Raw genomic sequence first — 26,914 nt, 5'->3', positions numbered from 1 at the left:
AGTTTAAAGCTGCAGTTTCTATTAGTTCAACATTATTGAGATGAGTTATATAGCTGTTGTTAATTATAAATAACAGTTATAAATGTTATTGACAGTGAGGATCAGGGGGATAATGTATGGGCAGAATTCTGAGGGGACATCATTTTTATAAATATCTCTTCCTTTCCCTCATTAAATATTTGAGATAAAAATAGTATTGCATTATACTGATCTTTTTTTTTTATTGGGTGGATGTTAAGCTGAATTTAAAATCTTTGGATTTAAAACTCCAAACGAGGAGACATCATGAGAGTAGTTCACCAAACAGTAGGCTACTTTTTGTAACTTTTTCAGTAAATAAAAACAGTACATCATCTTCATCATTGAATTGTCGCCCTCTGTTGGTTGAGATGCATAAATACAGCAACAACAACCCGCTTTTCAAGGGCAATGTTAAATCCCGCCTACTTCCTTTTGATTTGTCGATAGTACCATTCTCGCCAGCTGATTGGATAGTTTGACATCAGCTGAATGACGATTACGGATGTGCAAGGGAAAAAAGCAACACTGGTGAGAAACGTGGGTAAACTATTGTATAAATTCAGCTCTGTGTTGTCAATGTGCTGTTTGAAATGTGTTCTCCGTCCTGCCTCGGTTTAGAGGACCTTATTGCAGGTCTTCCGTGTAAATAGAGAGCATTCCTCTATCTTAGCGACCTCTGCTCAAGACATTTGGACTAGCAGCTAACGCTAGCTGCAAATGTCCAAAACTGTAAGAGTGTCACTTCTCAGTAAAATGTCACTTTGACAGTTCATTTTTAAAGAACGTTTTAAATCACTTGATTTGATGTTACTATCAGCCTCACTTGGTTCTGATATGTTTTGCATTTAATTTTAGTGATGTGTAAATTATTAATGCATAATTGGAACAATTTAAATCTTTGTCCTGATGTCTACACTGATTGTAAACAATGTAAACAATGTAAACAATGTGTGTGTGTGTTCAATATGTGTTGAGAAACGATAGCTATCCTGTGTTTTGTGTGTTCACATTTGTTATATGGTGTTCTGTTATTAAACCACTAGATGGTGCACAAGGTCAGGTATTAGAAGGTAATTTATTAGAGACCATAGACTGTAAATAAGAAGAGACACACCACCACCACCACCACCACCACAACAACAACATCTCTAGGGGATCAGCCTAAGGTTTGACATTGGAAATCAATCCCATTACCTGATAAAGAAGTAATTGGAATTGATAACAACTTCTCAGATCAGACAGGAAGACATTTAGATCAATACAATAACTTTCAGAAACCCCTTTTAATAAAAATCATTTTTAGGAAGAAGGTAATAACATCTCTTTCTTTAATTTAAAAGTTAAAATAAGTCCGTTAAATGACAGTTGTAAAGAGACACTCTACAATAACACAGTCCTCAACCGTGTACACATTGCCTTTAAGTGTCTTCATTCGAAAAGGTCACTCCTGACTTAACATACTGTTCAACTTTACAATGTCAAGACTGGCAGCTCAGTATTCCCCTTAATGCCTCACATGTTGCTCTTTTCAGTACTCTGTGGGTTTTAATGCCTCCCAGCTTCACGATCACTTTTCTGCTGGTGAAGCCGATCAGTCATAGTTTCTCTCTTTTATCTGTGTTTTCCACAGTGTTCATCTGACTGATGGCTGCCTCAAGGAAACTGGCGTCTTTCCGTCTGCCTCCCTTGCCTACAGTCAGTGAGCTCATAAAGCTGTACAACCTGCGAGCTGAGAAACAGCTCTCCCAGAACTTTCTGTTGGACTTGAAGCTCACAGGTTAGTCTGCCTCACACCTTTTTTTTTTTTTTTTTTTCTCTTTTCACTCTATCTGCAGTGCACCAACACCTGAAAGCTCCTGCTCTTTTTTTTTTTTTTTCATGTCTACACTTGTGGCACAGTGTGTGGTGTGTGTTTTTGTCAGTTTACTTGATTGCACGGCTTCACATGTCCTTGTCTCAAGACATTGAAAACGACAAGCTCTTCGATGTGAGTGAGGTTGAGTAGATCTCCTGCTAATGTGAACGGACTGAGTCAATTGTTTACAGCCTTTTGCAGAGCTTCAGCCTTAATATAATTATCAGTGATGCAGTGCAGGTCTGATCTGATTTCTTGTCCTTGGGCAAGGTGACTGTTAGATTAATGTATCTCTGCATCACACGGAAGCAGACAGATATTGCAACATAACACGCTATTAATCTCAATTTAGATACCCGAGACTCGGATCCAGACATCTGATTGGAGCGTGTACTTTGATTTATATGATGCGTTTTCTGATTAGTTATATGTTATAAGTTATAAGTTAGTATGTATTCATTTACTGTTGTATGCAAAGATATCAATGAAACACACTTTTGAGTCAGCTGTCCATCTCCATCTTTTCAGACAAAATAGTGCGTCAGGCAGGCAACTTGAGTGATGCCCATGTGTGTGAGGTGGGTCCTGGACCTGGAGGTCTCACCCGCTCCATCCTTAATGCCGGGGCAAGAGATCTGCTTGTGGTGGAGAAGGATACGCGCTTCATCCCAGGGCTCAAGGTAAATGTAACCACCACAGCTTTAATGGTACATATGTGGTCTTACCGAGGTCATTAAGCAGAGAAACGTTCAGACGCATTCACCATTGAATCTATTTGAAACTGCAGCATCATTAGCCACCTGTAGAGTGATTGAAGACTGTCTTTTTCTCATTTATTTTATTTCATATCCTTCTTCACAGCTCTTGTCTGAAGCAGCACCTGGGAAGTTGAGGATTGTCCATGGTGACATTCTCACCTTCAGAATGGACCGAGGATTTCCAGTCGATATCTCAAAGCCATGGGAGGAAGGTGAGGAACACAAGTGTTGACGCTGTTGCTGTTTGTATTGAATCAACAGAACCTAAATGTGTGTGTGTGTGTGTGTGTGTGTGTGTGACTTTGCAGATCAACCAAACCTTCACATCATAGGAAATCTCCCTTTCAATGTCTCCACGCCCCTCATGATTAAATGGCTGGAGAACATAGCCAACAGAACGGGGCCCTTCGTCTACGGACGCACCCGACTCACACTCACGTTCCAGAAGGAGGTGGCAGAGGTGGGTGACACGGCTACATGTTTTAGTTTAAAAAATAAAATAAAAGCTTAAAGTATGGTGTAATTTACTTAAAAAATGTGTGTAAGTTGGTTAACAAACCTAATATAACATGTTCTCAAGAGGTCTGAACTTGTTGTTTTATTACTCTTTTGCTGTGCACAAAAAAATCAACAAAAAACTCATTTTTATTACAATTAAATATTAAATCCTTGATCCATAATTGACCTTTATTCACAATTCAAATAGAAACATGTTTATCATTAAGGCGGCGCAAGTCGTTCACAGTAGGAGTTACTGATGTTTACTTAATTGATTTAACTATTAATTAGCCATTAAAACCTAATTAGGATTCACTTATGTGCTCATTATGCTCCAATTTTGGTCCTGTTAAAATGCTAACAAGGCACTTTCATTACGGCTTAAAGTACATGACCTCAAGACATAACCTCACCGAAGATGCATCAGTAATTTCAAGTGTTTCCTTCTCCAATCCAGAGGTTAACAGCCAGCACAGGCAGCAGACAGAGAAGCCGTCTTTCTGTTATGGCTCAGTATCTCTGCACAGTCCACAACTGTTTCACCATCCCCGGGCGAGCCTTTGTCCCTAAGCCAGAGGTAGGATTGAACTTTTATCACAACATTTATCATGTCTTTATTAAATGCTACCATTTCAAATTGAAATAAATAAATCAGGTACTGACTAAGGCACACGTGGCAGCAGTGATTAGTTGGTTATTTTTATTATCATTTTATGTGCTCAGACTGGGCTTCTTTTCAAAGTGGTCAAAAGTCAGCAAACTTTTGTTGTGCATTTCCTGGAGCTATTCTATTGCTTACTCTTCTATATTGTCCTCTATGCTCTTCTTAGCCCACACATGTACACCCTCTGGAGCTGGGTCTGAACTAACATTTAAACTTTCAGAAAACTTCAGGCAAAGTTATACCATGTTAGAAAAGTCGAATTTTCATCCTTGAAATGGCGACAGTTAGAAGAAAAAAAATGAGCAGATAACCGAGCTTCCGTTTTCACTGTTCTTCTTACTCGACTATATGATTAGAGTGAGATCTCCTAATCTGTGCTCCTCCTCTGGTCCCATGATCCCATCAGACTCCCCTCATCACGTCACCCTCACTCATCCCTCCCTCGCTCTCCTCTCGCTTTAAGGCTTCATTAGGACTGTGTTGAATCAGTGTTGTGTCTGTTCTGTCTTTGGCCCCTCTCTAGGTCGTAATGATGCCTGGTGGGTATTTGAGATGTGGCACGATCACACTGTGCTTTGTAATGAGGACCCAGTTCTTTTTTAAGGACCGATTTCTCCCTCTGCGTTGTTTAGCTCATGTTGTGTATCATTGACAAAAAGAAAAGCGGACACTCTTACGTAACTTGAAATGTCTTTAATTCTTGGGGTAAAGATTTATGGGAGGACCAGGAGGTGCATAAAAAAAATTGAAGTGCTGCTGTGAAATTTGAAATTTGAGTGTTGGCTAATAGAGAGCTGCTCTGAGATCTATTTGGAGGTTGAAGACGCTCAACTCATTTGGAAGACTCAGGAGCTCTCTTGCGTCTTTGTACAAATGAAACCGTGTTTTCCTTTCCTGAATTAAAAGGATAGGTGTTAGGTTGATGTCAGAGATGGACTGTTGGTCCCTTGAAAACACCGTGGCTCTTTAGGAGACCCACTGTTGGTAAATATTTAATCTCTGGCGTGGAGTAAAAGGCAGCAGAGTGAACGAGACCGGGGCTGATTGTTCATTCTCTCAGAAGAAATGGCTCCCAATGATTATTTCATCACACTCAGCTGCCTTCCAGTGCATTTTCCTCCTCTTGAGTTTCTAATTTTTGTGTACATATATATCAAACTAAAGCTTTATGGATTTCAGCATTCTTGCCTGTGCTGCAAATATGCACATATGTGTATGCATGCCTGCTTTCTAGCATGCATATGTCGTATAAATGTGAGCAAAGTGGACTCACTGCATACATGCGCATGCTTTGCAGATGAATCAGCGCCTCCCACATGCCCACAGAGGCCATCTATCCCCCACTAAATGTTTTAATGGGCACTTGGTCGAACTGATATCATTAGGAGAGATGATGGTGCTTTGATGAGCTAGCCTCGCGCTGCTGGTGTCCTATAAAAGATCAGAGAGAGCATAGTGTAATTAATGCTATCATACCCTCTGCATTGTGCAAGCCCCCTTTTTACTAGTATGTCATGTAGTATAATTCATAAAAAAGCTCTGTGTCTCGGGACTGTTTACTGGTGCACACAAGAGTAATTACGCAGAATGTGCATAAACAATAAAAATGTCCCGCCTGATTTATTGAACAACATCAAAGGCTGGAAGGAAGAGAGGTTGAGGTTGATGCTAAATCAGTGGTTTGTCTTTAAACTAACTAATACTTAACCGATCTAAGGTGAGCATGTAAAGTACAGGGAAATATTGGGATAGCATATGTGCATACATTTTAACTGACACTTCCTTTTGAATTGTGCAACCCCTTCAGCTGTTATGAATTTAAAAAGCATAAAATAGCTTTTAGCAAAAGCTAAAAATGTAAATTCTGGTTGGTGTTTTTTGTTTTGGATTTTGAAAATTTTGAGTTTTCTGTTGTATCTTTCATCACTACACTGATTTACACAATCATCATATTAAAAATATTGATACTTGGCCGCAGTGAGACGATATAATATCACCACACAAAATATCGTGATACTATACTGCATCAATTTTTTACCCCCACCTCTACTAGACATACAGTGACACGGCCAAACATCAGAGGTCTCTCTCTATGTCAAAGCTTTGTCTGTTCTCTTTTCTTGAAAAGTGTGTGTAACACTGCCTCCTCATATAGCCAATAAACTGAGGCTCCAGTTGTTATTATAGAATAGAATTACTTGATTGATCCCAAACTGGGAAATTGTGGCGTTACAGCAGCAGGTTATCCAACACACAATATGAGTAAAAAACACAATGTTAGCAAATCTAAACATAATATAATATTAAATACAAAGTAAATAAGCACTAAAAATATCAAAACTAAGAATGTGAATATATACAACCAGGATTTAACTAAGCATTACTAGTCTTAAATAGGAAGATTAAATATGAAAGATTAAATGTAAATGTGCAAAAACAAAGTTAAAGTGCATGAGTGTAGACATATTATAAGCAGAAATATAACGACACGGACAACGGGAGCTGCTGCAACCGGCGGCCCCCTCACACAGCGCCGGAAGCGGGAGTGCTATTGTTCCTTCTCAAGCTTTAAGATCACCTGATTGTCTTAAAAGAGCACAATTGGTTTGTTTGTTTTGCATCGTTCAGCTAATCTTTGTCACACTTGAACCTGCAGCTCTGTGTTCTGCTGTCAGTGAGTAGTCCTGGAACTCAGCTCAGTCGGAAATCAATACATATATTTCTATATCTTTAAGCATTTCAATGGAACTACAATGCTACTGGTTGGTCAGCAGTTGTAGAAGTCGTTGTCAGGCAACATCTCCCACACCCCAGCCAATGAAATATGCAGCAGCAGGTGCTTTACCGCACATATGGCAATCAGTGGAGTGTAAAAAAACATCTGAAGTGGTTTAATACTGTGTAGTCAAACTAACAGCAAGTCACAAAGAGCCACGGAAACACAGTGAAATTACTGAACCTTTCCAAATAAGCATGGTGAGAAAATAGCTTTGGTTGAACACAGAAGGGGGTGGGGGGGGGGGGGTTGGGGGGGTGCCGGTTGATTTGAACATATAGGGTCTGGCCAGTGCAGGCTAAAGGGATAATGAGAAGGGAAATGTTGAATCCATTTTAGATTAGCAGCTGCTGGAGCTCGTATTGACGTGGGCTGTGAGGATAGGCTCTTATCTTTGCTGTTTAATCTGTCCGTCTTGTTCTTCTCGCCCCCGGACTGCACCTCTCTTATGTCACATTGAGTGACTGAGATTGTCCTTGAAGGTTTCTGAGAGAGGCGATTGGCTGCTTCGATGGTGTTCCCCCCCAGGCTCACAATGCACCGGGTTTGTCCTGCTGCAGATCACACCTGCCTCCCTTTTTCTTATTAGTCGCTCTCAGCCTGTTAATTCTCACAAAGACTGACGGATTGATTGACTGATCTTAAAATGGGTTCTGTCCTTCACAGCTTTACCTGGAACACCTCTTTTAAGAAGGCAAACTGAGAAGGGAAAGGCGGTTTTTGGTTGCTTCAGGCATAATACACATTTCTAATTTGTATTCTGGTCAGGGGTCAAGGACTTTTAGAGTGCACACTGCCATCAAGCGTCTGCATCTTTACCACGAACGTCCACTGATCCAGTTTCATCTTCACTGCCTCTTTACATAGAAAACAGCTGATTAGCAAAGAGTAGAGTGCGTCTTGACTTGCTCATCCACCTCTTTGCTTTCCCGGCAGAATGTGATTAAAATCAACTCCTGTCCTTCGCAGTCAGGTCTTTAAGTTGTGTAATAGATGCTTCATCACGAGCAACCCGCTGTTTCTTCTGGAGAGCTACTATAGAGCTCTGCATCCTGCTAAGAGCTGTGTCATTCATTAGAACGAGTGAGGAGGGAAAGGAGGTGTTGGGGAGAGGGAGAGATGATAGAGGTGAAATAAAAACCGTATGAGAAAATGAGTTAGAGAAAGAAAATTGGAAAGAGGGAAAATTGAGTCATAACTTGGTGGGAGATGAGAATAGAAATAAAGGATGGATGAAACGGAGGCAGTGAGAGCTGACTGGAAACGCAGTGAGATAAAAGCAAAAGGGGAAATATGGAGTGAACAACAGAGGCTGGAAAAAAGGGATTTAAAACCCACAAAACTACCTCCACGAGTACGGATCGCTGGGAGACAGCTTCATGACAGAGATCGATCTGAAAGGAGAGTGAGGCGTACCTCCAGCAGATGGTTGTCTGGGCCAGTCGTCGGCCCGCTCTGAGTAATGGCTGCATCAGCCATCAACCCGCCAACTAACTGAGCCTCACAGGACGAGAGCCCTACAGATGTTCGCCTTGTACGCCGTCGCCGAGCCAGAGCACAGGCCAGATGAGCGGAGCATAAATTAAATTTGTTGATGCTGCATTAAGCATCCATTACGGCCCATGTCAGAGACAGCTTTGACCTGCATCCAAAAAAGTGACATGTTAATGTCCTCTTGTATTTCTTTCCATGGCTAGGTATCAGCAGCTTTTCAACTATCAAATGAATGATAACCTTCTAGTGCAGAGGGTGTTTCAGTGTTGAATGTGACCCACCTCAGTGCATTGTAATGCAGTGGCAGGCTCTATGATGGATATCTTCTCTGTGACCTGAAGTGGCCCAGCTCTCGCCTCGACAGCACGGATGAGAATGGTCTCAAAGCCCACTCTGCTTTCCCACCTCCCACCAACACACTCTACAGGCTCCCAATTCATCAAGGCATATTCCTGTCCCACAAACGGGGTCAAACGTGGTATCAAGAGTATCGAGAAAGTTATTTCAATGACTCGTGCCAGCGCTGTAAACGCCTGAAGGCTTGGTCTCAATACATCACAGACCCAAGGTAAAGAAGGGCTAAAAATACCCCCTCCCCCCTCCCCCCCTCTTCCTCTTCTCTCTTTAAACAAAATGCCGAGGTTGGCGGAGTTGGCTTACGAACATCTCCTGAGATCTATTGCTCTTCCTAACAAGAAACTGTGCCGGGGTTAGCTCCGAGTCAGCGATCACAGTTCAGCAAATTCAGCTCTGTTTAGTTAGCGAGCACGCCTAGAGAATACACAGGTGATGTGGAGAAGAATTACTAAAACCCTGGCTATGTACCAAGAAAAGAAAGTCATCTTCAAAAAGCAAATCAGTAGCCGTGCTTTGATGCACTAATAACCAATGAAGTGGGTGAAGAGAAAAAAAAAAAAAAGCTCCAACACAATTGAAGTCATCAATCTATAAACTATTAACATGACAGGTTATTTGAGCGCTGTAATTTCGACTTCATGCACCGCGATTTCATGACTTAATCTCAGGCTTTTAAGAGGGGCGGAAGGTGTGGGTTGGATTTAGTGGAAGTGTTGATAAGATTTTCTACAGGCGTTATTAACGTAGTTGATTCAGCTAAATAATGGTTTAACTGCTTCAGCTTTATAGTGTTTCTGTTCCCAATTTATACTTTGCAATCTTTTCTTGTTCATTACAACAATCCTTACAGTTACTTATTTTCATCAAGAGAGATATAGATGGCCAAAAGATTGATGTGTCTACAGCTTTAATCCATTTAGCCTTCCTCACCTCAAGCTCACAGAATCTCCCCTGCCATGCGTCCCCCTCCCCACCCAACCGTGCTCAAAAATGAAATATTAACGGGCCTCCTTTGAACTGTCAGAGTGTATTGTTTTCCTACACGCGCTCCTTTTGTCATCTCCACGGCTTTAACTGCCTCCCTCAGCAGTAAACTGCGCAGCCAAGGTCGTTGCTATTACTCCCCGGCCTCCACATGTACACTGGGACTAGAGCAGAGGTGCTCCAGCAAGAGGAAGGTCATCCTCCCCTCGGCGCTGATGACCACATTATATCTCCAGTATTGGAGCTTCGTGAGCATAACGGTGGTCCAAAACAAAGAGCAGCACATTAGGCATGGTGATGTACTTGAGCGATTTGGGTGCTCACTATATTCTAAGCGATGTGGCGAGCAAGATGGAGGTTTGGTAAATGATATGCATGACTGTCCTCCTCCTCCTGTGTCATCAGAAGACCTGGAGGAGTGCATTAACGCTCCTCTCTTGGTCTTCTCTCACGTTTCGCTTTCTGTGGTTGATCTTTGGAAAGGTCATTCGCCAGTCAAAAAGGTCAATAAAACAATCAGCGCATCTTGAAGAGGCAGTAAAGTTCAAAGAGAAGCCTGACGCATGATTAACCCGTGCCTCAAATTGACGCGCGATCACCTCCCCTCATCTAAGCTCACATTCCAGATCTGTCACAGCGGCAAGTCGAGGTGAAAGCCTTTGATGGAAAATGTAGGTTAAATACACAGAGGAGCAGATCTTATTAGCAGTTCCCCACGAGAGGAGCTGGGTATTTGATGCGCTCTCTTGTTGCATAACCGAGAGGAGTGGGAGAATGAGAGGGAGACTTGAATAATCCATGTTTGCTTCGAGAACGCACTCCTCACCCAGTCGGCGTCGACGAGGCTCCAATCAGCTGTAATGAGATCCCAAATTCTCTTGGAAAGAAACTATTCAACAAGCGCTCCATAGGAAGTTTCGAGGCTTTCTGCCAAGGAAAATAAAGTCGGAAAAACAAACTAGTTTTTTTATTTTTTTTTAGAGCTGTGGAACAGGCTCTGCTGAAGGCTAAGGACAACACAATAATAAGTGCAAACTTTGATGAGTCGTTTTTTTCACACAGTACATCTACTCAAAAACGTAGAAGCACCTGCACAATTATATTAGTTCAAGGTTTCTCTTAAGCCCACATAGACGAAATGACTGCCTTGTGATTATGTAGCTGAAACCTGAGAATTCAGAAAATAAATAGATTATCTAGATGGTTTGAGATTATTGTTTTTGTTGATCATTACCTTTTGAACGGGTACTCGCTGGTTTTACTCTTTTTTTTTGTTAAAAAAAAAAAAAGGTTGAATACAGACCTCCTTGTTGTCCACTATTAGGGCTTTCACATTTGCAAAAAAACTCCAAACTGCAAACAGCCACATTTTTCATTCGGACTTAACCCGGAGTTACACCTCTGTGTACTGTATTTTTATACTTTGTTTATTCAGTCAGGCAAACTCAAAAAGATCAGTTACACATGTAGTGCTAACACTAACTAAGCTGAACTAGTGTAGCTGATAACAACAGGTGCAGGAGTAATGAAACATTACTCGGTTATTAATATCTTACCGTTATAATGAGGACCCAAGTACTGGTGTCGTACCCATCCTTATCGACTAGTTCACTCAGCTCTACTTGTCAAATTTGGATTATCAGGAAATCATTTTAATAGAAATCACTTCATATCAGTCATAAACTCTTGTGACTTAGGCATGTTGGAAAGGAATGTTTCCATTTGACTGCAAACAAATGATTATTTGAATGTTAAAAATTTGTTGGTTTTAAATAATATTTAAAAAAATTGTCTGAAATTTCTGTTTAGCAACTTGTTACGTATCACTCAGTGTTTAAAATCTGAAATATCCTAATATGTGCTTATTGCAGCTAAACCAGCGTAGGTTCATGTAAAAGATCAGATGCAGCTGTCGGCTGTTCATGTAAATGTCTGTCATACACAACCTCTTACCTTTTGTTGTCGTTCTGTTGTGGTTATCTTTAATGTAGTCAACAGCTTCACATGTTGAATGTAAACTCATGACTAACACGGGACTGAGACGCCTCAAATACCCTTAGCATCCCAGGAGTGTTGTTTACATTATATTCATGTATCAGCCTATGCTATAATGAAAAGAGATGCAATCACTGGAAGAGGCTGTAGGTGTGATATTATAGGAAGAAGTACTTCTCCAAAAGCCATTTGCACATGTCATGTTTTATGGATGCATATTGCAGTTGGACTGACACTGCCGTATTCCTGGTGCTGTGTGTTGTACGAGCTAGTCTGCATACTCTCAGCACAGCCTGGACCATCCAACAATCTACAGATATGATCCTTATCAGCCACACACAACAGACTTTATCCAGCAGCATGTTGCTTTCACAAAATAGTTTTATTGGTAAAAAATAGAACTACTTGCACAAGCACATTGAGACAACTGTATCAGAACTTGTGAACTGTTCATCATCACACATTTGCTCTGGCAAAGTAAGAAGTGCTAAAGCATCCACAAAAATAAGCTGCTATTATCAAAATGATAAATCACTGTCTCGATACAGGATATGCAGTAGAGTTGTAACTCTTTAGACTTTTAGGACCTAGTCACTTTTGCACTCTGGCCATTTATAAGCTAATGAAATCGCGTGCTGATGATCAAGACGCACAGCCACAAAAAAAGAGAAACTTCTAGGTTCTACTTCCCACCTGAATCCTATCAGACAGAAATTGTTCCCTTTTTTTCCAGAGTGCCAGTAGTGTTATTTATTTGTACTGGTCCAGGAAACCTGGAATGCTCAGCCATTTGAAACAAACTGCTGTCAAAGTAACACAAGTAAAGGTGCATTGCGTAGTCTTCTTATAAAGAAGATATGATATGAACATGATACTGTATTTTATATTGAAACAATCAGAGGGAATCCTGATCCCTCAGTAAAAACAAACACATTAAAAGGCCAGATGCTTGTGTACAGATTTCACAGACTTACAGTAAACCAGAATTCCTGAAACAAATACTTTTTTTTCCATTTAGAAAATACCACACTTGTATCTTTCCATTGAAACTCTCGTGCCCAGTGAAGTCTTGCTGTGCTTTGGGGAAATGAGGAATAAAGAGGATCTAAAATAACCCTCGAAAGCTGCACTGGTCTGTACACAAGCATCTAGTTGACTTGAGACTTAGTCTGGCAGAACAAATCACAAATCCATAAAACATTTGCTAATGTATAATTCATGTACAAACAACGCAATAAAAAAATAAACAGAAAGAACTCCACTTAATATTAAAACGTGTCATCATGAGACGATTTGGCACATTCTCAAACACATATCGTGTCAGTATTAGTTGATGACATGGCACATTCTTTACTTAGTTTATTGCATTGGTTATGGTGCCTGGGCAGTGAGTTATTGTCAGGAGGCCAGTTCTGTCTGTGCTGGTCAAGATGGCTAAGTCAGGGTGGGGTGGAAACCCGGCCCTAGGGGGCTGCCAGGGCCGGCAGTGATGCCCACAGAGATGCCCGTGGCGTGCCAGCAGCAGCCTGCAGGTGGCGAGCTGGGCCTAGCCATCTGCTCTCCCCCCAGGAAGCTGCATGTTTCTGAGAGAGAAGGAGAGAACGTGCAGTTCTATACATCACTGCCAATGCCTGTTTCAAGCACAAAAAATGTTTTCCCTCCAACGTCCTTCCACTAAAGAGCAGAGGTGCTCTTCTGCATGGCTGTGTGAAAGTGTGAAACAGCGCTATGACACATGAGTAGGTGGGAGTTTTGTTTATGCGTGCATGTGTGTAGGGCGACCATGCTTTCACCATACATCAGCTTTCTCATGATCACATCCATGTGACACAAGGACAGAAGGAGTGTGGGAATAGGGAAGAGAATGGCATGAAGGTAAAAGACGAATGGTTACATAGCAAAGGGGTTGCAGTCTGGGAAACTGAGACGTTTTGCAGGTGCAGACTGGTAGCATATGCGCACTGCTGACGCACTTGGAATACAAGTCACATATGGAGAATGACTCAAGCCTTTTTTAGCCGCCTGCCACCCAGCTACCCAGTGGACCATAACTCGAGAAGCTTCTCCTTTTCTGCTTCGTTTTTTGCCTCTCTGCCACTGCACCATTAAACATCTGCTCATCCCTGTGAGCCTCCTCGCATGGTGTAGACGCCGTAGCAGTGGGCAGCAAAGAAGAGTGTCTCCCACAACCTCTGACACCGTAACAGGGATGCAGGATCATGTCAGAGGCTAATAAAGGGGGATTAGAGAAAGTAGTGTGTGCAGAGAGGTTCTGATTTAAGCTTATGGAGCCATGGCTGGAGAAGAAGAAAAAAGAAGCCCCCCCCCTTAAACAACTCCACATCCACAAACTGACAAACACGTACCCCCAGACAATAAAGCCATTTGAATGCTGAATTCTGTTTCCATGGCAGTGTGGAGGAGGATGACAGGAGTGAAAAGCACATGCAAAACGCTGGCATGACTGAGTGTTTACTGTGTGTACTAAAACACACAAGAGCATGAGAATATGTGTCTGCGGGCATGTCTGAGGGCGTGCAGGAATCGGTTGAAGGATAAGGATGGGGAGCTGCTTCTTACATGCACATTATTTTTTTTGCATGTAAGTATAAAAGCAGCATATCAGAGAGTCAACTCTGTTGAAGGATTGGATTACTTTCTGTTTGTTACTCTCCATCTCATTGCTTATTCCCACCTGCAGAGAGACAGAGAGGCAGGCAACTGTTTGTCTGCTTTCTCTGTCTCAAATCCAGCCAAGTAGCCCACATCTCCTCCTCCTGACAGACCTCTTTGAACAGTTACAGCAGGGTAATGTTACTACAGCTTTTCAGGCACAGGCATTTTGTGGCTATGTCTCAGTCCTCTACCAGGCATTCCGCTGTATTAATACACAGACAGGCTCCACACAGCATGCTTTAGAGGCAAAATATCAACATCATTCTAGTAGCTAAAAATATGACCATTTATTTCATTTCCACATAGCATTCTAGTGGATACGTATAAGAAAATCTACAATGGCTTGCTATGAAAAGGTTTCCACCTACTGCACTCAGGCGATACATTGCCTATTTTGTCAATTGGGAAGTGTTCCAAACGATTGTAAATAGCAGCTAAATGATTGCTTTTTTCCTCCTTTCAATTCAAACCTTTGGCGAGGGGGGGGGAAAAAAATCTACACGGAAGCCTTCCTTATTTGCTTAATCCATTCCCCCGAGGGAACTCTTTCTGTGATTTACTGATGAAGGATGTCTGCATTTGGTTAGCGGCTCCCTTGGATGCGGCAGCACCTTATCCTGGCTCCTTGCACATTCACATTGTTTGTTCCAAGGCGCTGCTCAGGGAATACCTCCACTGTTTGTGCTTGCAAAACAGAAAAAGGTAGAAGAGCAAGGAAGAGGGAAATGAATTCAAAGTTGTTGCCCTCCTTTTTCATTTCTTTCTCCTCCTCCATCTGGAGAAGAGCCTGGAGTGGAGCATAAGCCGTGATGGTTTCCCCTCAGGCTCGTCTCCTTTTAGCCGTAGCATACACAGCACTGTTTTATTACACGTAGTCCTGCAGGCTGTAGCCAGTCTTATTGTCTAATGGGGAGAGAGAGCAGTACTGATGCTGGAGCTCCTGCTGCTGCTGAAGCAGCTGTTGCTGTTGCTGCTGCTGGAGCAGCAATTTGTCAGGGGGAGGGAGCAGGACCAGATCCTGGGGGCCATGCCTCTTCCCCGAGCAGGACATACAGAAGATGGACCCCCCAACAAAGAGGAATCCTGCTGAAACAAAGGCCACATACACTGCTCCCCCAGGCTCAAACTTATTGCTCTCGGGCACACTTGAGTCCAGGAAGTTGGTGATAACCTCGTTGGTAAACCAGGAAGCAGGCACCAGACACAGAAAGCCCGAAGCAACAAAACAGGCACCACTGGCAATCGCAGCGTGCCGCTTGGAGCGCCGTCCACCCCCCCAACGTGTGCATTTTAGTCCCAAGGATGCGAGGCAGAGACCCATGGCAGCAAGTACGCAGCAGAGTACCATGGTGGTGCGGGCAGTCTGCAAGTACGCAGGTAGTGAAAGCACTGAATACTTAAGTGTGCAGCTGAACATGCCCGTGCTGTACCATGTGCAGTCCATCCACAGACCCTGCATCTGGGAGATCGCCGTGATGATGTTGGAGCCCACATCTGCGCTGACCTTCCAGTTGGGCAGCAGAGTAGCCACCATGGCACCCATGATACCCAGCAGCGCTAGGACAAATCCAAATATCTGCATGCCCGTGGATGCCATGCTCCTTTTTTTTTTTTTTTTCAGGTTAATGCCGCCGCCTCCTCAGCCGTTCTCCTCGCCAGGCTGCATTCACCCAGCGCCAGCCAGGCTCCTTGACCCCACCGCCCAGCCGCCTCCTCCTTCCTTTTGTGGTGTACCAGCTGCCGGTCAAATCTCCAGCACCTCAGCTCCTCAGCGGTGGCTCCACTGTGCTGGAGGAGAGAGACGAAAAAGGAGAAATTGAACTGAGTGGGTCCTCTTGCTCTCCTCCTTTCTTCCTCCCCCTCATTCACTTCTCGCAAGCCCAGACTTTTCTAGCTGGAAACAAAGGGCAGTGAGAAGCACTAGCAATAAGAGCTGGCTCTGGCTGATACAGTAAGTAGGCAAAACACTGGGGTTGTTTGCATGTATGCATTTTCTATGGGCTGCCTTCTCCTTTTCCCTAGCGGAGCCCCGTAGAGCTGTTATTGGAGAGGGAGAAATGAATTTGTGGTATTTGCAATCCTCAATTGCTATGTGGACTTAAAGCTGCAGTGCCCTTACCCCCCTCATTTACTGAATATATTCTACCACTTTGGTTTCAGTGCTGTTTGCTCAATAACTGAGCGGGCTGTTAAAGGTAGTTAACAGTTAGTTAAATATCACTTCATTCAATTCAGTCAGCCGCTAGAATTAAACTTTGTTTATGTACCTGCTCTTTTTATTGCTACTGAGACGTACTTCCTGTCGGCGCATCGTGAACTCTCCTGTTAAATAATTAGGTGGTCCAAGCTTTGAATAAATAATCTTGAATCTCAGTCTAAGTTGCTGTTGTTTTTGTGGTCCTCGGAGGTGGGGGGGGGGGGGGGAAGCGATGTTGAAATAATCCCTTACCCCGGCTGGTGCAGAGCTAGCGCTGACGCGTCACGTTGTTCGCAGTGGTCCCTGTAAACACACACAGTCACACACAGAAAGACAGTCTGCCTGTGAGGGGGCGAGCAGGAGAACACAGCCCGGACCGCGGACCCATTGAAGCCATCCATTTCCTTAGCAACAGCGTATCAAAGGACATCCCAGCGCCGTGGACCACACAGGCTTGGCCGGAGCCTGGGCGAAATAACCGTAGCGCTCCGGCTGTCTCCCTCTTTCTCTCTCTTTCGCTCTCTCTCTCCCCCCCTGCTCGCTCTCTCTCTCCCACTCTCTCTCTCTCTCTCTCTCCCACTCTCTCTCTCTCTCTCTCCCACTCTCTCTCTCTCTCTCGTTGCTGGTTTGTGTGTGTATGAGTGTGCGCTGGAGAATAAAAGCCTCTGCCTCACAACAACAACTTAATAAACGGTGATATGCTACTGACTGCTCCGGTAGTCTACATCTATCAACTCCTTCTTTCAATAACCGACCCGTTACCCAAACAGATCTGATCTGCACCTCTGGTTTCTTATCGTGATAAATCATTATCTACAGCCCATAATTAAACTTATAAAATCCGATTTTTTTTAACCTTAAATATCTAATTGTCACCTAAAAAAACCCCAACATTTTTGTGGGGGTGGGCTCTAAGAATTTACCACTTAGATAGCATTCATGTCCACAACCAATTTATTTATAGGCTATAAATATATAGCATCAGCTGAATCAGCTTACACAAACAATACAAAAATGTCCTTGCCTATCCGGCCTTTGTTGTTTGTTTGTCTTTATTATTTTTTATTTTTTTGCTTAAGTCTTCTGTTCTCTGTAATTTATGCCATTTCTTGTAAACATTTTTTTTATAACACCATCCTTCGCCCAAGACATAACCAGATGAATTCTTCAAGGTTGGAATAACTTAAAAAAAAATATATATATTTTAATCTTATGTTACTAACGTTCCACAATCAGCAAAATATAAACTATGAACTGAAAACTGTGATGCAATTTTTTTTACAATGCATAGCAGAGTTTTGTAAAATTAGGGTATTTCTCTTTCTTTTTTTTTTTAAACTGAAGCAAAATAATTGTAAATGTATGATGGTAAATCATCAATATCAACTTTCCCCTCATGTGAAGCTGAAATGTTCACCTAAAATAATATAAATGCAGGACATTTAGCAGAGCTTCATCTGTTTCTCTAATAGGTGGAAGTTGGCTCTGTAGAACGTGACATTTCTTTCCTTCTAAGACTTTATTCTATTATTCTATTTATTTATTGTAGATGTTACTTCCACAAAATAGTTTCCATCCACCCCTCAACTGTGTTGAGCTGCTCAGAAATCACAAAACCATCCTGCTGTTGTTAAAAGATAAGAAAGAGCCGAGATGCAAAGTCTAGATTAGATTTCCAAACAGCCCCACCACACAACTGGGAAGGGTAATCTAATTAAGACAGAAGGAAAAAAATGCTATCATTATATCCAGACAAGCTGATCAGACTTGTGTTCTGTGAAAGCTTTTTGTTTGTTTATGGTTTGGTCCAGAGGTCCAGAGGAGCATGTGTACCCCACCATTCCAAAACTGACCGTCCCTGGGGCATCATCTTCATCAGGCATCAGTCAGCAGGAGTCTAAAATTCACAGCTGCTACCCTGTCTCAGCCTGTCTTTCCTCTTCTCTATTTAGAGGACGCACAACAAGGGTGGGAGTGGCTAGGGCGGCCTTGAGTCATGAATGACAAAGAGGACAAAATGATAAGAGTGAAAAAAAAAAAAATCAGTCAGGGCTAATAGGGCTGTTACCCTTGGAAATGCAGATGTATATCGCTTATATTTTGCTGCATAGGCACATTTTCAAAAACAGCCAGCTGTGGGAAAATATTTCACATGTTCCCCCACTTACAGTGAAACATCCCGGCATTGACAATAGTGATGTGTAGCTATTACGTGTAGATTGGTTGGTAGCAATTGATTTGTTTAGCTATTGATCTGTTAGTTTAATATGGCCCAGTGCTCTCTCCAGCTGACATTGTATTTCCCATAAACTTCCCCTAAGAGACCCTTTTCTTAAAATGAGATCTGGCCAGAATGCAGGGATGCTGCATGCCACATTACCTCCAGTGTGATGCTGGTGGCAACCTTCAGAGCAACATTCTCTGGGCTCCTTGTGGGATACCGCAGCAGAGGGAAGAAACATTTTTTTTTCAGTTTTCTACACACACACACACACACACACACCGTACAGTATGCCGTGTGACCTGTCTCCTTGTAACAGATGAGATCTTAAGTGCTGATGCTGATGTTGTTCTGTGGGAAGTGAGATAAATAAATAAATAGATTATAGGGAGGTAGTGGTGAAAAGGGGAGAAAAAGATGGAAGGAGAGAAGAGCAGATCATGGTTAACATACACACTGTTAGTGCAGATGTGTGACGCTGTGATGTGTGAAGATATTGCGGGCTATTATAAGCAGTGGTCCCCTTTATTTTATCACCTCACAGCAGAGCTCTCGAGCCTCTCCTCAGCATCGCTCTGAGGCACAGCCGGACCAGCCGCGCTCTCTTTTTGCCCACACGTAGGGCTTTTATCATTCAATTTGCATTTTTCCTCTTTTATGTCCTCCCTTGCGTAATTGGTTTTCTTGCTCATCGTCTTACAGAAACGGATTTGTACACTGCAGAGATGCAAGGTGTCGTGTGATAGCTGTGATGTCACTGTCAATGCGATCTCGTTTTTGCGAGCAGGCTAGTTTCAGTATACATGAAATGTGTAAACCTCTGTAATACAAAACCCTTCTGACAGGTTGTAAAATAACCGTCACTGTCGAGAATAATGAGGCTCTTTGGCTTACATAATGAAGTCTGATTCCCACGTGAACAATGGGGGAATGGCATTTATGACTTTTTAAATATCCCATCAAAACTATTTTTCCCATGTTGTCCTTTTTTAGTTTTTCCACTGGGCCAATATATTTCACATATTTGGGCAAAGTTCAAGCTTTTCTATGACGAAAGCATCTCTCCATGGAGCTGTTCTTTAGTAGGGCTTCAGTCTTGGATGTCCTGTTTGCATGCCATGGGCGATTTCATGGGAAGTGCGCTGGGCTGCCTGCACAGGAAGCCAAAGCCCTTCCTCCTAAAACCCCTCAAGCTACATCAGCCTTGTATATTCAGCAGCATTGACTGCTGCCTTCTCCTCTCTGAGAGGCTGTCTCTCTCCAATGATGTAACGGAGGGTGTCTTCCTAAAGTATTGTCATGATTAATGCAGCTCTTCCCTCTTGGTCGGAGGATCTCGGTGAGCTTTCTGTCTCGTTTATTTCCTGGATGTGTACGACTTCCTTCCATCCCCCTGCTCTTTTACAGAACCTGCTGTTATGTAATCAGAAGTGTTGGTCGCTCAGGTAGCACAGTAGCTGATGCCCAGGGGCCCCTGCCATCTCATCTTGGTTACGCTTAGAGGGACATGAAAGATTGCTGCTCACACGACATCGGGCAGGAACTCACCGAGAAAGAGACATCGAGGATGGAAACAGGGAATGGTGAACTGGACAACCACAGGGCAAAGCTGGAGTAATAGTGAGCTTTGGGAAGGTCAAACACCGGAAAAAGGTTGACGCATAAGTCTGTTAATATAGATGTGAGGCTTTTGTACTCGAATGCGACAGAAAAGGTTTAGAGTTGCAGAAAAAGCTGACGTGTGACTTTGAGATTGTGATCTCCCGTATTTTGCCCTTTTCAAATGCCCTCAGGGGAATAGGACCTTCCTTTTTTTTTACTGGAGAAGAAGCCGGGCGCTTGGTTGATGAGATAAGTTATTTTAGCTCATGTAGGGGTAGAAGAAGGTTCACTGTATTTCTAATTGTTTGAAGCCTTTTGATGCCAGAAGGATTGTCATGACGTAAAGTAAAGATCCTTACAAAACAATCACATGGAGACACCAAAGCAGTGGCAATAATCCCCTTGTATTTCACTGCTGGATTGGACAGTTGGTTTAAGTCTACAAGGAATAATTATAATCAGAGCATTTCTTTACTCTGTATTTATGATCCTTGCCACCGCCAGTGTAAATGAAAGACCCAAGGGGGATGGGGGTTGAGAGATAGGGGAACCTGAGCAAAGGGGGAGGTATTAAGCTTGTCAGAGAGGGACACTAAGTCAGCCTGCTTCTCCAGTTCAGGATCTCGTAGCAGAGGCAAAGTATTTTAGGGGTTTGGGGGGGAAGGGGGGGGGGGGGGGCTGTGGGGTGAAGGCATGTTCATAGCACCTCAATGGAGGGCCCAGGTGGCGGCGTGTGATTTAAGACGGAGTTTCCTTGCATGTTGAGGTTATCAGGCGAAGGATTAATGGCAGGGAGCAGGATATATTCCAGCGGTGCTACCCAGTGAAGCCGTGTAGCAAGGCCATACATAAATCATAGCAGCAAAGTGACTTGGACAAGCTGATGGCTGCAATGCTGCTGGCTGTATAGTCCCAATATCGACTTTTCCCCTTGCTCCTCTCTTAAATCATGAAGTGAGGAATATAAATAGCCTAATTATTCCAGCAGAGAGTGAAATTAAAGACATTTCTTTTTTTTATTGTGTCTGCCTAACAGATGGTAGTCTGATTTTGCATCACCAAAACTCTAATGGAAGTTTTTTTTTTTGCAATCCAGAGCAAATCCAAAACCAAAATCCTAACATGGTGATGAGACAGGTGGAGAAGCGGGTTCTCATCGTACAAGTCCAAACTAAATAATTCAGCCTCTCGATGCCCTTTGCCAACACCTGCAAGGTTGCTTTTGTATTTAAAATGCATCATTTCAACTAAAAGGTTCTGTGTATTAATAATAGACTGATCAAGCAGAAGCCAAGACCATTACTGACACTTCATAATAAACCCGTCGTCATTCAATGTTTGAATCTGTCTAACAAGACAAACCTAAACATTAAAAATGTAACATGAGATTCTCTCAACAGCTGTACTCCACATGTACTTAAGAGCTGCCACTTACGCTTCCTTTCTTCTTGCATGTGTAACTATCAAATGTTAAATCCAGTAGTTTTGAAGCATTATCTGCACTATTACTCCGACTTGCCTTCAGGACTATTAAGAGAATCCCCACCACTGCTGTCCTATTAAACACCACTGCAGCAGGAAGCTGAGCAGCAGCCTAGTGTCTCTGGAAACAGGGGGTCTGTAGATCTGATAAAGGGTAGTGCTGCGGTTCACAGGTGCTCCCAGAAGCTCCCCTCTGTTGTTCACAGAAATGGAGAATCCAAGGCACTCATGGGAAATCCTTTGCGTGTCTTTGGACCGCTTTTGTTTAACTCCCCTAATTAACAACACCATTCCCAAGAAAGCACAAGGAAGCTGTGAATGAGAGTGAGTCACACAATCCAGATATACAAAGAATACATGAGGAGGAGCTCTGCTGGGCTTGTACTCTTCCTCTTAAATAACTGCTGTGTTTGTATTAGTAAGCAGGGGAAAGCAGGTGTTTTTGGAATTTTGACTTTATATTTACAGACTGCAAAATTCTAATCTATGCATGTGCACACATTTACTTCACAAGTAACATTTGCCTTCATTCAAACACCTCCTCAGATATTCAGTAGTATTCACATCACTGTACATTCAGCGTGTAACTTCTGTCTTTATTGTACAGTATGTCTTCAAATCTAGTACATCCTTAATCAAATAACATTCTGTTTCACGTCTTAGTTCTCAGGGTGCTCTCTTTCAGATGAGCTCTTTCTATTCATATACTGTCTGTTTATTTTTGCCTTGCTATGCAAAGAGTCCTATCTTGTCAAGTACAAGTCTCAAAAAGCCCATAAGGGAAATTAAATGAATTATTATTAAGATTCACACTGCTGAATTCCTCCTACAAGCCCCATTGTCAGTCTGCTCAGCCAGTCTGAGTACAGTCCCTCTCTGTGCTGTAAGAATATTACCAACTATGGAAGACAGACAGCCGACTGCTCTGCTCGGCTGCCCACTGTCTGGCTATGCCATTGGTCCGCACACAGTAGAGTATCTCTCTTGTTGTGGTGCAGCCCTTAAAGCTATGCGTTGCAGGACTGAATAGCATCATGAAAGATGATTGCTTTCTGTGTGTATCAAACACACAGATCCAGAGATCCCGGAATAGTCTTTTAATGTATTTTGGTTCTTTTGATCCCACCATGGCGTTCAGATGATGAAGACAGTGGATAATCCTTTATATAGAGGAACAAGCTGTAGAGTAAAAGATTGTGTGGATGTATATACAGTATGCTTTAACGCTTACGAGGAGGAGATCTGAGAGCAGGAAGGCTCTGATGAGTCTGGCATGATTACTTCAACAGGATGTCATGTCAGCTTAGGGCTGACACAGGAACAATAAGCACGGAAGCAGCTAGTGAACAACTGAAGGTAAGGTTACAACTGCGACACCAGTTCAGCCCTCGAAGGTCCGTTAATGCCAGTGGATAAATGAGTAGAAGGTTTGCGGAAAGCATCAAATGTGTGTTGGATCAACCAATCTGAAAAACTACACTTCCCATTTAGAATAGACCAAAAATATCCATCAAACTGATGAAAGTGTGAAAACTAGCAAGCAAACAAGCAGAGAGGTTTGCTTAAACAGTTAGCTCAAAAGTATGTAGTAATGTGTTAAAAGGGATAGCTTGAATTGATGAAAATGCTAAAAGAAATCAATGTAAGGTTTAAACAGTCAAAGTAATGGACAAAATCATTTTTAACATTTAATTGCTTAGAGTAATATTGGACAGTTTAAAATAGTTAGCCGAAAGCAGCATATAGCTGAAATACATAGCTTAAGCAACGATATGACAGTTCGGTCACTAATTGAATTAACACAAAAAAATCCATTTTTCAAATGGATGGCTTTATGTTGTATAATGAATACACAGAATAAGCTTAAATTATTAGCCAACAATTGAAATACTTAGCCAAGTGTATCTGGCTAGCCTTGCGGTTATATAGCTTTCTTCATGTAGAGGCTATAACACTTGAAACGGGCAGCCCGACTCAAATTCCCCCAAATCTCTTTATTCTATCCTCTTCCCTCTACAACAAAAGCGTAAGAAGCCAAAAAGTATTCTTTATGAATAAGAAATAGCCAAAATGATTTGATAAAAATGTGATATCATTATAACAATAAATGGCCAGTTGAAATGCTCAGCTTAAAGAAATGAATTCACAGAATAAAATGTCATCCAAAAGTAACATTAGACGGTTTGAATAGGTTACGAGAATTAATGGCTAAAAGGCTGGCGTATATAAACAAAACGTACTTTATAACAGTTGAAAAGGCCAAGACTGATGGATAAACAGTTGGTATGTGACGGGAAAAGTAATTTAAAAATAGTTATTTAAAGCTAGGTTAGTAGTAGTAACAAATAGCAGAACTTTACAAATCAAGGATTTTACTAGTTGTGGTTTTAACAGGACTTTCTTTAGTGGTTTTTGGTTGTCAGGAGTTGAAAGCAGACGTACATGAATTAGTCAGAGTGCCTCCGTCAACTGAGTTGCCCTCAAAGCTCTGTGGCTGCTTAACGTACCAATTTCATGACCAATCCATGTTCATGTTCCATTGCTTTCATCCTCAGTGGGAAAGGTAAAGTGGGAAAGACAGAGCAGTGAGGAGGGCTCAGGTACTGCAAAACTCAGTGTTGATGCAGCTGCAGGAAGACAGACAGGAGAGAGAGAGAGAGAGAGAGAGAGAGAGAGAGAGACTTATTTTCTATGGTCCATCGCACAGGTGTTACTGTAGCAACTGGAACTGGTTTGCCAGCCAGCCATGCTGCGTCATCTTATTTTCTGCCTTTTTTTTTTCTTTCATCCCAATGTGTTGATCCATCTACCTCTCTCTCTCTCTCTCTCTCTCTCTCTCTCTCTCGCTCTCTCTCTCTCGCTCGCTTTGTCCAGCTTTGTTTCCCTCTTGCCATTTGTCAGGCAACCTTTATCTGCAGCCTTTCTCTCCACACTTTACAGTCTCCTTTCTCTTCAATCTTACTGATCTTTCTCGCCACTTGTTTTTCTTTTTTCCCATGAGCATACTCTCTACAATTTAATTTCGAAGGTCTATGCTAACCCCCTGCTATTTGGATTCCTCCTTCTGTGTGTGTGTGTGTGTGTTTCTGTGTGTATAGGTGGACGTGGGAGTTGTTCACTTCACCCCTCTGGTTAAACCTCAGATCGAGCAGCCTTTCAAACTGGTGGAGAAACTTGTCAGGAATGTTTTCCAGTTCCGCAGGAAGCACTGCCATAAAGGAGTAGAGTAAGCCGTATTAATCCAACTCGATGTGGCATGTAAAGCAGCTATCCTCTCTTCCCTCTGTCTCTGTTTTACTTTTTAATCTCATCTCATCTATCATGCTCTCCCTTCATTTTTCATTCTCTGTTTTCTGACAGCCGCGTCTTCATTTTATCATAAATTAGAGTGGTTTTTGATTTGCGTTTGTCACACACACACACACGCACACATGCCACTCCGGCACAACTTTTGAGGCTTTCTGTATCTAAACTCTCAAAATCAAAGCACCCTCAGCTCTGTTGAAAAACCAGCAGCAGCACACCCACACGCCCACATGCATGTGCCCATCACTCTCATGCTTGTTAGGAAAGTGTATGTAGGCCCAGATAACAAAAGAACACTGGCTGTGTGAAAGAGAGTAGCAATTATGAGTCATTGAGGTGGCATAGGAAGACGAGGCTGCATTTTTTTATGTAACTGCAGTGTGTCGGTGGCAGAGGCACCAAATTGAAGGGGAGGCACCAGCACTGAAGCGCCTAAAAAGCATCTGTACTGCAAAGTGTGTGGAATTGGCTACTGCTCACCAACCTGCAGAGGCAGAATACAGAACGACTTCTTGCGCAGGGAAATTAACTTAAAGTAATCGGCTTCCTCTGTGTTTTTAATATTTTGAAAAAGAGCTTTTCAGGTAAGAGCCAGGGCATGTGTTTAAATCATAGATGCCTCTTTTACATTGAAGCAGTTTGCCTCTGTGTGTCAGTGTCTACATCCCTTGATTATGGAGCATGGCAGTGGAACAAATTAACAATTCATGAGCAGTTCTAGCCCTTTGTGTAATTTCAATTAACTTCACAGATTTGAAACAATTGCTGAGGGATAACTTCTTTCTGTTTGAACTTTACGATGTTATTAATCTTGCATGATCATGAAGATATCAAAGCGACCTGAGTGCTGGAATCTGTACTACTATTTCTTTACTTCCTTTTTTCTGCCGTTTTTTTTTTTTTTTTTTTTTTTTTTAGGAAGTTGTTCCCTGAGGCGTGTCGTGTTGAGCTGACACAGGAGATGATGCAGAAGGCAGATGTGGACCCCATTCTACGCCCAGCAGAACTCACCATACCTCACATCAGGGCTTTAGCAGATGCCTATGCTCATCTCTGCACCCATGAGCCCAGTCTCATCAAATATGAGTTCAGGGAGGAGCTCAGAATGAAAAACCTCACAAAGCAAAGAAGAACACCAATGGGCACATTTAGTGACATGACAACTGGCACACCAGAGAGTCCTCAACAGCCCTGCTGATAAAAAAAAGAGGAAGGAAACCGAGAGAAGTCCACTAATAGCCCCTGTTAGCACAAGGAAACAACGGTCTGCTCTTAGCTGTGCCATTTCCACCTGGCACAAGCATGAATTTTTTAAATGTTGTTCCCTGCACTCAGGGAGTGAAAGGTAACTTGCTATATGTGAAGTCCTTGGACTGAGCAAAGGAGCACAAGGCGTATTCAGGTCGTAAGTGTGGTGGATCAGCTCCAAGGCCTTGTTCCAGGATTTGGTGATTAAAAGCAGAGTCATATATTTAGGGAGATAAAGAATGCATGCTCATTACCCACAGTGGCTCTCAAAGAGTTTCTTTTTATGTCCCAATTCTTCCTTCAGTCCCAACTTGCATAACACCTTGTCCTGTGGGACCTGAAAGAAATGTCAGAATGTTTTCAGGGTGATTTAGAGAATGGGAACAACATGGTAGAGCAATATCCAGGGCATTTTCCTTTCACTATGAACTATATTGCGTAGCCATTTGGGAGACACAGCCTAAAGGGAGGAGAAAAGTGGTGGGAAATTGTGAGCTTCGGAAAGACGCTTCTCTGACTTTTCTTCAAGGAAGGTAACCAACAGTTTATCCCTTAATTTAAAAAAAGATCATTAATACTCAGTTGGTAATTGAGACAAATCAAATCAAGCCAGTGACTTAAAAAAATGTGTTCACATTTGTTGTATTTAAAATAAAACATGTTTGTTATAAAAACCGACCGTTGTGTTGTTATTTAATTTTTCATGTCAATAAAAGTGTTATTCCAAGTTCTAAATATCCCTCTTTGAATGCTGGAACAGATTTTCACCAGCAGAAACCG

At 42.4% G+C, this 26,914-nt stretch overlaps 2 protein-coding genes across 4 annotated transcripts; one reads left to right on the top strand and one right to left on the bottom strand.

The window, feature by feature from the left end:
* The first annotated feature begins 482 nt into the window (after positions 1-482).
* On the top strand, positions 483-26,808 carry tfb1m (transcription factor B1, mitochondrial). 2 transcript variants are annotated; one of them, XM_061062527.1, is made up of 8 exons: positions 483-558; positions 1,652-1,798; positions 2,405-2,556; positions 2,738-2,846; positions 2,943-3,094; positions 3,590-3,709; positions 24,679-24,806; positions 25,805-26,808. In XM_061062527.1, exons 2-8 carry the CDS (start codon positions 1,666-1,668, stop codon positions 26,082-26,084), a joined length of 1,074 nt encoding a protein of 357 aa, XP_060918510.1. In that variant the 5' UTR covers positions 483-558; positions 1,652-1,665; the 3' UTR covers positions 26,085-26,808. The 2 variants fall into 2 exon arrangements, with proteins under 2 accessions (XP_060918510.1, XP_060918511.1); XM_061062528.1 differs by having other exon boundaries at positions 521-549.
* LOC132992936 (claudin-20) lies at positions 11,766-16,800 on the bottom strand. Of its 2 annotated transcripts, none has more exons than XM_061062529.1 (2): positions 16,528-16,800; positions 11,766-15,866 (listed from the first exon to the last, which is right to left on the bottom strand). In XM_061062529.1, the coding sequence occupies exon 2, from the start codon at positions 15,673-15,675 to the stop codon at positions 14,944-14,946; it is 732 nt and encodes a 243-aa protein (XP_060918512.1). In that variant the 5' UTR covers positions 15,676-15,866; positions 16,528-16,800; the 3' UTR covers positions 11,766-14,943. The 2 variants fall into 2 exon arrangements, with proteins under 2 accessions (XP_060918512.1, XP_060918513.1); XM_061062530.1 differs by having other exon boundaries at positions 11,766-15,861.
* Positions 26,809-26,914: the final 106 nt, after the last annotated feature.

The sequence above is a fragment of the Labrus mixtus genome, chromosome 18 (assembly GCF_963584025.1).
Source record: "Labrus mixtus chromosome 18, fLabMix1.1, whole genome shotgun sequence".
NCBI lineage: Eukaryota > Metazoa > Chordata > Actinopteri > Labriformes > Labridae > Labrus > Labrus mixtus.
This window is presented reverse-complemented; position numbering and strand designations above follow the sequence as displayed.

Bases quoted from the DNA above. Each gene is read 5' to 3' on its own strand.
- LOC132992936 (XM_061062529.1), bottom strand. From the start codon at position 15,675: ATGGCATCCACGGGCATGCAGATATTTGGATTTGTCCTAGCGCTGCTG.
- tfb1m (XM_061062527.1), top strand. From the start codon at position 1,666: ATGGCTGCCTCAAGGAAACTGGCGTCTTTCCGTCTGCCTCCCTTGCCT. The intron at 3,095-3,589 runs GTGGGTGACACG...TCTCCAATCCAG, and splicing joins TCCAGAAGGAGGTGGCAGAG to AGGTTAACAGCCAGCACAGG. The intron at 3,710-24,678 runs GTAGGATTGAAC...CTGTGTGTATAG, and splicing joins CCTTTGTCCCTAAGCCAGAG to GTGGACGTGGGAGTTGTTCA.